Genomic DNA, 10,240 nt, shown 5'->3' on the forward strand with positions numbered 1-10,240 from the left:
AAAAAGCAACTGATTTATGTATTCTCAATTTTTGCAGCTCGCTGAAAATGGTGTTGTCGTAATATCCAATATCATAGTGTGTAGATGATACTATGTGAATAGCCTTCAAGCTTCATCATCTCTTCAAGCTAGTTTGAAAGACTCTACAACTAGTTTCTTATCATCTGAATTGGCTTTTTTTTTGTGAACTTAGAGGAGCCGCTATCAATTCAGGTAACTTGACGGTATCTACATGGATCTTATTTCTTATTCTTGAAAATTCTCATATGTTTTTCTTGATATATTTTGTGACTTACTAGTTTGGCTATGTCCATTTATTGGTGAAAGGTATATGTGTATAGGTTGTAATTCGTACTCCATAAATTGTCTTACTTTGTTGGTAAAAAAATATGTGGAAATGTTGTAGTTTTTATATGGTACTTGTATTAAGTTGATTGTAAAAGGTGTATGAATTATTGTTGTTTGTATATAGAAATGAGGGACAATTGTTTTTATTTTTGTAAGTTGTTTGGTAATTTTTATAAAATCTTCCTATTATAAGTTGCACCTTACTGTGTCTTTATGGTAGAAATTATACATTAGTGTATCTTTATGATAGCAAAAAGCAAACGACTATATATAGACGTAACTGCAGGCTCTTAATTCTCTTTGAATCATTTGAATGACTCTCCTAATTCATAATAAATAAGGGGAATCCCAAAAGTCTTTAAAACTACTCATGATATAAAGCTCTTTGTTGTTGGTGACATCATTCTATCGCAACAATGGCTAAAATTATAAGAATAGGGGATGAAATAGTGATGTTGAAGCAAGGCATCTTCTCCTTTTTGAAGGAAAAAATATTTGGGCAACAGTAGAGAATTTTCTCTTTTTTTATTTGTATAATAGGCTGAAATGGAGAGTATTGAAACGCAACAAAGTGAAAATGGTGATGAGTCAATTAATGAATTTGCATCAATCATGGGACCCGAACATCCGGAACGTTTGAGATTGTATGGGCGGGGGGTTACAAAAACCTTTTTGAAAGGGAAAGTGGGACATTTTGAACCCTCTTCAAATGCAACAAATGATCACATGCAAAAGATGGAAGAGAGGATGATAAGATTGGAGGAAAAAATTGTGGAACAGAAGGAACAATATGAGGAACAAAAGACAATGATGAGACAAGAAATTGTAGAAGATATCATAGCAAAACTTCAACGTTCTGGATTACCAATTGATGCTAATACTTTAGCAACATTGTATTCTCGTCCATTGGGTCAAGCTTCCTTAACACAAGCAGCAGCTATTCACCTAATTCATCGACCATCTCTTGGTAGCAACAATCAAGGTTAGAATCCTCGCAATCCTGTAATTGATGCTTCTAATTTTTAGATTGTACAGTTAGAAATTTGCATTTTTTTAATTAATCCTGAATTTAAAGTGATGGGTGCTCTAACAGTGTATTATTAACTACTGTCATTTGAGCTTTTTGTCGACCTGCTGAAATAGTCGAATTTTGCTATTTTTTCTTTGCGCCTGGTGATGTATTCTACCTCACAACTGTCCAGATTTGCTTGGAAAAGCACATGTCCAGCTCTTTCTTCCACCTACCTATTGCACAACAATAGCTATAGGAGCTGCTGTTTTTTCAACAGCTGTTTGTGTATATTCCTTATGCACAACCTGCTCCAGATCTGTTTATGTGCTGGTGATGAGTGATTGAGTTTCTGTTTATGTGTTGGTGATGAGTGATTAGTTTCTGTTTATGTGCTGGTGATGAGTGATTGAAAATCAAAATTTCCGGATACTGTTTAGTGTTTAGAATTAAACAAAGGTATGGGGGTTGTGGACTAGAAATTTTTTATTCAAATTGCAAGGTTGGCAGGTGAGTTTTTGAATGAGTTTGAATGATCGGGAAATAGTAGATTTCTGCCAGTTGCTCCTTCAATTGGAATCTACCTACATTGATCAAAATAAATAGGATTCATTAGTATGGAAAAAGAGTACTGATAGGAAGTTTACTGTTAGAAATTGTTACAGCCTACTTATGAAACAAGCAGGTCACTCGAATACTAGTTGGCCATGGAAAGTGATTTGGAAAGCTAAAGCTCCTATAAAAGCAGCATGCTTGGGTTGGATTGCAGCTAGGGAAGCCTGTCTTACCCATAGCAACCTTCAAAAGAGGGTTTTGCATTAAGTAATAGGTGCTTCTTGTATGGAGAAGAGATGGAGACTGTGAATCACCTTTCTCCTGTACTGCACTGCAGCAAGCATCAGAGGCAGAAGAGTCTTTTTAACAAAGCAGCAACCTGATAATTTGATCCCACAGTAGCCAAGTCCTGCTCCTTTTGTTCAACAGTTGTAGTATAGGCCTTATGCACATTCACCTCTCCATCAGTCACATAGTAGCACCCTCACCTTGGGCACCAATCCTATCCACAATAGTTTTATTTTGTAAAGCAGAACCCACAACCTGGTAAATCCTCGCTAAAGCAGTAGCGGCAGAGATATCAGCAGGAAGTTTAGATTTCCAAACAGTTTTCTGTTGATCCAGCTTTACCTACACAGTTTCTAGAGCATCAATACCACTCCTAACTCCTTGATTCATCAGTTCCTTGTTGATTACTACCTGTAGTAGCTCGATTCTAAACTGCACCATGACCAACGGCACCAGCTGGAACAATCTGTTCAGCACCAAAAATCCAGTTAAACTAGGATTAGGATTGTCCTTCTCCTTTGTTGAACCTGCCTCCAATACATGTGAAGCCCTGCCTGTTCCAACATCAACCAAGCTCCCGTAGATTTAGCAAGCTCCATATTTTGTTGTTTCTTTGCATTCAAAACATCCCTGGCATCAATATGATGGGACTGTTGGCGCTTACAATGGTCTTGGCGCTTACACACACATATTTACTATTATTATTGATGTGATCTTATAAATTTTGTACTTCAAAAACTAGTCATCTAAAAGTAGTTACAGTATTAAATAGATGAAGTGTTGGTTGAAGATAACCTCAATTTTCTTACTTGTTGAAGTACTGGTTGAATATGCTTATTTTTTTCCTTACCCTCTAAATATTGTTATGTCTTGAATTTGTAGGTGAAGAAAATGAACAAATGGGAGATGAAATCAGTGAAGACCTTACTTAAAGAGTATTGGTTGATCTACACCTTCAGATGTTTTGGGACTATACTTATTTTTGAATATTTTGCAAACTTATATGCAATCTAACTCTTGAATTGTTAGTCAGTGTTCTCTTATATTTGGATAATACTAGTTGGATATTTTTGATGATGATTTTGTGGATGAATATAGTTTCCTTTAATGGTTTGTATAAATTCCAGCGTATTATAATTTACTCCATTACAATAGCTCGTAAAAATTATTGCGATAGTTTGTAATAAATGTTGTAATAGCTCGAAAAATTATTGCAATAGCTGAAATAACTGTTACACTAGCTTGTAATGATCATTGCAATAGATAATAATAATTATTGCAATAAATAAGCTAAACTATATCAACAAACTGTTCCAGTAGGTCTATTCCATCGGTTTTGCACCTTTACAATAGTCGTATTGCAACGGTTCATACTCGTTGCGATAGCTTTTAATAATTGTTGTATTAGGCTACTGTAAAACCGTTGCGATAGATACAGCTATGACCACGGCTCCGAAACCGTCGCAAAAAACCGTTGCAACAAACCAATTACAACGCCATATCTTGCAACGGAGCAAAATCCGTCGCAATAAGAATATTGCAACGATTTTTCTATTTTTGGCAACGGTTTTATCGGTGTTGCCATAGGCCATTTTTCTTATAGTGCCTTTGGGACAAGCTAAAGTGATTACCTGTAAGAAAACATTCTCCAAGACTATCCTCGAGAAATGTGAATGCATTGAAAAGGTTGGAGGGGTTGGCAACACTTCTACTATCTCCCAGTTGATCAACGCTCAAAACAGTGCCATTGCTGAGATAAGGAAGCTGAAGGCAAGGAATGCCATTCTTGAGGGTCAGCTAAGTCAGCTTCAGGAGGCACCTGGTTCTAGAAGCTCTCAAAGCACAGAGGTTGCCTGTCTGACCAAGAAAAATGCCGACCTCAGGAAACAGGTTAAGGACCTGAAGGAGAGACTGCTCAACGAGCAAGTGTTAGCTAATGCTCGGATGGAAATCTTTCTTCGCACTCTTGCTTCTTCATTGGGCCTTCCCCTTCTAGTACTCCCTAAACACTGTTTCCTTCCCAAGTGTCAAGTCCTTCGTGTCCGTCTTTTGTTTTAGTTCTGATGATGTTTATGACTGGTACCTTTGGTTTTGATGTTTTTATTTTGTGGATGTGTTTGGAAACAATAGAACCGCTCCCTGTTTAATGATACAAAATTAATAAAAGTCTCATCCTTTTGTTGACTTCTTTTTGCTTAAGGCCTGCTAGATCTTTTTATGATTCCAAAAGGGGATTATAGATTAGAGATTCACTTAATTAAGCTGGCAAAATGAGTTTAGATAATTCAATTATTACATGATAAAGTCTTAAGTTTATCCGAACCTAAACATGCTTTTAGCTACGTACGAAATCTTGTCACCTCGTGTGTACGTAGCACCCACAACTAGTAGCACATAACAATTTTAATCCTATGGGGTAATTTCCCCCTCACAAAGTTAGACAGGAGACTTACCCGCTCCGAAGTTCCATAACCGGCCCCAACGCCTCTCTAATACCTCAAACCCATGCCCACCGATCCTAAACTAGTCAAACAATCATGAAAATCAATAAAAATATATTCCAACACTCATAATTAGTCAATTTATAATAATTCCCAACTCTGCTTGAAAAGTCAACAATGGGCCCCAGATTCCGAAATTTTAGAAGATAAACATTACCCATAACACCAAGAACTCAAATATATAATTTCTTCCCAATTCCATGTCCAATTTCGTGGTCAAAGTCCAAAAATATCAAATTCCAGGTTTTCTTCAAAATCCCACAATTTCTACAAATTTTCATATTTAAAAAATCCATATATAACTCATGTATTTAACTTACAACAAGTGGGAATAACTTACCTCATGATAGATGATGAAAATCTTCTGTTCAAGAGCTCCAAAAATCGCCCAACCAAGTGAAAATGAGAGAAAAATGAGCCAAACCCTGCATAAAAATTGAGTCTGCCCAGGTCCTTCCACTTCGCGATCGCGGAAGCTCCGTCACGATCGCGAAGGCCAAAAATCAGCTGGCCCAAATTCGTTCTTCGCATTCGTGACCACTGATCGCGGCCAACCCTGCACTACTATTAAGTAGCGAGAGAGGTCGAAGCAGCTTTTACCCGATTTAGGGCGGGGATCGAATTTCACAGAGAGCTAGATATTGGAGTTGGGTGTCTATCTAAAGTGTAGTTGTGTATTTGCTCCAAATTGCACTTCTACACATTTTTGGGTTTTAATTATGATTCTAATTCTATAAACTACAATGCTCAATTAAACTACTATAAGCTAGGATTAAACTATTGCGAGTTGTTCAAATGATAAAAAGTGCACTAGGGTAGTGACTTTCGCCTAGGTGGTCAATTGACAGATTCTTGAATCTAAAGCTAGATTGACACATTTGGGGAGTATGACATAACCATTGCTCGATTCTACTCACTCTATACCTCTCGGTAGTTTGAGTGATTTTTGCCCGAATTGACTTTCTCAAGTCCAATTGGGTATGCGAATTTGCACAAGCAATTGTGGATCAAGTCGGGTATTACCATCTCTCGGTTTAACCCTTTAATTGGGGCTATCAATTCTCTTGAGTACGCCCCAATTCCTTGTTGGACTAATTCTAGAGACTTAGGCTCTCTTTCTCAAGAAAAGCAAAAGTCAACTAAACACAAACTAGTGTTTGCAACCACTAATTTAGCAATTAAACATGGAATTAGCCCAAATATCAAACACCCATAGTCAATCAAGCTCTAAAATACAAGACCCATATCCACACTAGGGTTGAGCCACAACCCTAGCTGATGGGTCTAGCTACTCATAATTAGAGAAAGAAACAAAGAAATAGATAAAGAAAAACTCATGTTAATTAATTGCTAAATTAAACTTGAAGATTCAATGTTGAAATGGAGCTAAAATTACTCATTCCGTTCTAACTATCTGCTTGGCCTAAAAATGGAAAAGAAGCTATTTATACTAAGCTGAAATGTCTGGACAAAAATACCCCTGCGGGGTTAGTGCGGACCGCACAAAATGGTGTGCGGCCACACTAGGGCTCTGAACATAAAATTCCAGCTCTCTGAACTCAGGCAATGCGGACCGCACAGAATCGAGTGCGGCCGCGGTGGCTTCTACTGCGGTCCGCATGAAATGGAGCGCGGACCGCATTGGCTTCAATCTCCAAAACTGGCACCTCTCTGATCTTTGGTTCCGCGGACCACACTAAATCGACTGCGGACCGCAGTGACTCCAATGCGGACCGCATTAAATCTCATGCGGCCGCATTTCCTGTTTCCTGGAAATCACCTTCTATGAATCTCACTTGTGCGGACCACACAGAATGGTGTGCGGCCGCATTGGGCCTGTTTTGCCTGAGCTTTGTTTTGTTTTGGTACTTGTGCAAGTTTCACTCCTTTTTGAGCTGAACTTTGACATCTTGTCACTTTGTTGATCAAACCTGCAATCAAGCACAACTTGTGAGCCTTTGGGACTACTTTGTATACATTTCTAATCAAAACTTGAGCATGAAGGAGTATAAAATATATCAAAATCCCTAGTTATCAACCGCACGATCGCGTTCGCGATGCCTCTCCAGGTCCCCACGACTTCGCTTTCATTGAACCATGTTCGCGTAGGCTTAACGCCTCCAGGCTCAGATCCCCATCCTTCTTCGCGTTCGCGAGACCCTATCGCGTTCGCAAAGGGCACCTCATCCTCAGCTCCTCATTCCTGATCCCTCTATCGCGTTCGGGATGCACATTTTTCAGCAGCCAAAAAATCCTTCTTTGCGAACACGTTCTTACCTTCGCATTCGCGAAGAACAACACCAGACACCAGCACCAACCTCAGCAAAACAAAGAAAAATGCCGAAACTACCCCGAAACACACCCGAGGCCGCCAGGACCTCGTCTAATCACACAAACAAGTCCCAATACCTTATCCAAACTTATACAAAGGCTCGAAATGCCACAAATAACATCAAAGTCATGAATCGACGATCAAAATCCTTTTTTTAACTTTCAAACATTCAAACTTCGACGAACGCGTCCGAATCATATCTAAACATTCTGGAATGACGCTAAATTTTACGTACAAGTCATAAATTGTAATAAGAACCTATTTTAAGGATTGAAATCCCAAACAGATATTGGTGACACCAAATTCCACTTCAACTCAAACTTAGGAAATTTTAAAACTTTCAAAATGCCAACTTTCCACAATAATTGCTGAAATGCTCCCGGACCATCCGATACTCAATCCGAACATATGCCCAAGTCCGAAATCATCATACAAACCTATTGGAACATTCAAATCCCGATTCCAAGATCGCTTACTCAAACGTCAAACCTTGGTCAACTCTTCCGACTTAAAGCTTCCGAATTGGGAATTTTCCTTCCGAATCAACTCTGAACTTCCCGAAATTCTATTCCGACTACACGTACAAGTCATAAAATATGAAGTGAAGCTACTCAAGGCATTAAAATGTCGTACAACGTTCTAGATCTCAAAATGACCGGTCGGGTCGTTGCACTTAAATCGGACACTAGGTTCGATGTTTGAAGTTTATGAAATCATGATCGATGATTCGCGGTTTTGATTTTATTATGTGTGATTTAGGGGCTCGAGTGGGTCCGTGTTCTATTTTGGAATTTGTTGGTATGTTTGGATAGTGTCCCAAGGTGCTCGGGTGAGTTTTGGGATGGTTTCAGACCTTTTTATCTCATGTTGCATTGCTGAAGAACTCCCTGGTTCTGGTGTTTTCGCATCTACGGAGGATTGATCGAAGATGCGGACTTGAGGTTGCAGAAGCGAATGTGGACTGAAAGTCGAGAGGGCCACAGATGTGGGGCCATGGGTGCATCTGCGCGTCCGCAGGTGCGGTAACTGAGCGCAGAAGCGCGACCGCAAAAGCGAATTTATTATCGCGGAAGCCTCAGGTGCTGAGTTGAGTTGTTTTCACAGAAGCAAAATTGAGACCGCATATGAAATTTTGCAAAAGAAGGCATTTAGTCGCAAATGCGACTTCCCTGGGCAGATTTAATATATATTGAGGTATTAATTCATTTTATCATAGTTCGAGAATTGGAGCTCAAATTTGGACGATTTTGGAGGGGATTTTTACCACATGGATTGAGGTAAGCATTTTTGACTCGGTTTTTGATTATTTTACATGATTCTATCTTCGATTTGGCATTTGATGGATGGTTCTAAAAGAGAAATTGGGGAGGGGAGGGGGTTTGTCTAAACTTTTCTAAAGTGAATAAATAAGTTTCGAACATCGATTCGGAGTCAAATTTGAGTAAAATTAGTATGGTTGGACTCGTATTCGAATGGGTTGTCGAAATTTATTAATTTTGTCGGGTTCCAAGGTGCGGGCCCGGGTTGACTTTTTGGTTGACTTTGAGTATTGATTAAAGATTCGACCTTTATCATTTGATTTTGTTTCTTTGGCATTATTTAATGATTTTGAGTTGCTTTTGGCAAGTTTTGAGCCGTTCGGAAGTCGATTTGCGTGGGATGGCATTTCTAGAGAATTATTTGGCATGTTCGGTATATGATTTGGTTTGTTCGAGGTAAGTAACATATCTAAAATGTGAATTAAGGGTAATTATCCCTGAGAACTATGATATTTGAGATGGGTTGGGGGTAGCGCACGTGCTAGGTGACGAGCGTGTGTGCGCGCACCGTGATATTCATGATTCGAGTTGACCTTAGACTATTATATGCCTTATTTCGCTATCATGCTTCGTTGATATCATGTTTTCTCCATTCGTATGATTACGTGGTTTATTATTCATGCTAGAAATCATGTCTAGACTATCTGCTTAATTGTTTGAGACGTGATAGGGCTATATTTTTCATGTAGAGCTATTTGCCTTAGCCGTAGTCATACTGTTCACTCATGATAGTTACATATGCATGTTATATCTTTGTCTCTATGCACTTTTGATATGCAGTCTCACAAGTTTTTGGTGTCCTTGTACGTGACACGAGTTCGAGCTGTATTTGGGGCATATTGTGATATTCCGTGTTATATAATTGGATTAGGTATCTGTGAGATGTTGGCATATGGAGACTTGAGCATATTGATGACTGATATGGGCTGTAGAGCCATGTTGTGAGCTATTCTAGATCAGGTTGCACGCCCCAACGGTTATATTGATATTGAGGTGGTGGCACGTAAGCCAGACCCCATATTGGGCTAAGTGTTACTGATTTTGAAGCTACATGTGCACCAGGACCTGCGATTGGGCTATGTGATTATGATTAGCGCTTCGACAGGATCCGCTCCTCCGAAGTCTGACATGCCAGCAGTGGGCGCAAGAACAATGTTATATGTACGTGCTTTGGTGAAGGACATTTATGCCAGGCACCCGGACAGTGCTAAGTGTTACTGTGTGTGATGGTGAGGGCCTTGTGTCAAGCACCGTGAGCGTGCTAAGTGTAGTTATTCTTGATGGTTTCACTGTAATGATATTGAGTTGACATGTATATTTGACATGTGGGTATAGAGATGTATTTTCTTCATGGTAGACGGTAATATGATATTTGATGACTTAACTTGTATATTTGACATGTAGGCATGGAGATGTATTTTCCTTATGCTAGACGGTATATGACATTTGATGACTTGACATGTATATTAATATGTAGGCATAGAAATGTACTTTTCTCATGCTAGTTGGTAAATGAAAAGTCTTATCTGATGTTGGAAAAACAAAGTTCTTTTTATAAACTCATGTAACTTGATTTTCAGTTGTAAGATTTGGACTTGGGCTATTATACTTGAAATGCATGTCTACTTTTTCGTAACTGCGAACGATCTGAGCATAATATATTAAGTTATATATTTTAACTGTCTTTATTATATTGTTATGAATTGTTATTGGCTATTAGTGTTGGACTCTGACCATCTTCCGAGCTCGTTACTGCTTTCAACCTGAGGTTTGGTTTGTTACTTATTGAGTACATAAGTCAGTTGTACTCGGTATACTTCTGCACCTTGCGTGCAGATCTTGGAGTTGATGCTATTGGGTATTGCGGGAGCTAGCATTGAAGATGTAC

General features: G+C 38.9%; 1 protein-coding gene across 1 annotated transcript; it reads left to right on the plus strand.

Moving 5' to 3' along the window:
- On the plus strand, window positions 1,074-3,159 carry LOC109234998. Its single transcript, XM_019401021.1, has 2 exons — window positions 1,074-1,330; window positions 3,083-3,159. Exons 1-2 carry the CDS (start codon window positions 1,075-1,077, stop codon window positions 3,130-3,132), a joined length of 306 nt encoding a protein of 101 aa, XP_019256566.1. The 5' UTR covers window position 1,074; the 3' UTR covers window positions 3,133-3,159.

The sequence above is a fragment of the Nicotiana attenuata genome, chromosome 11, assembly GCF_001879085.1.
Source record: "Nicotiana attenuata strain UT chromosome 11, NIATTr2, whole genome shotgun sequence".
Taxonomy (NCBI): domain Eukaryota; kingdom Viridiplantae; phylum Streptophyta; class Magnoliopsida; order Solanales; family Solanaceae; genus Nicotiana; species Nicotiana attenuata.

Excerpts from the sequence above, each read along its gene's own strand:
- LOC109234998 (XM_019401021.1), top strand. The coding sequence starts at position 1,075 with ATGCAAAAGATGGAAGAGAGGATGATAAGATTGGAGGAAAAAATTGTG. Across the intron at positions 1,331-3,082 it reads TCTTGGTAGCAACAATCAAG|GTGAAGAAAATGAACAAATG; the intron begins GTTAGAATCCTC and ends TTGAATTTGTAG.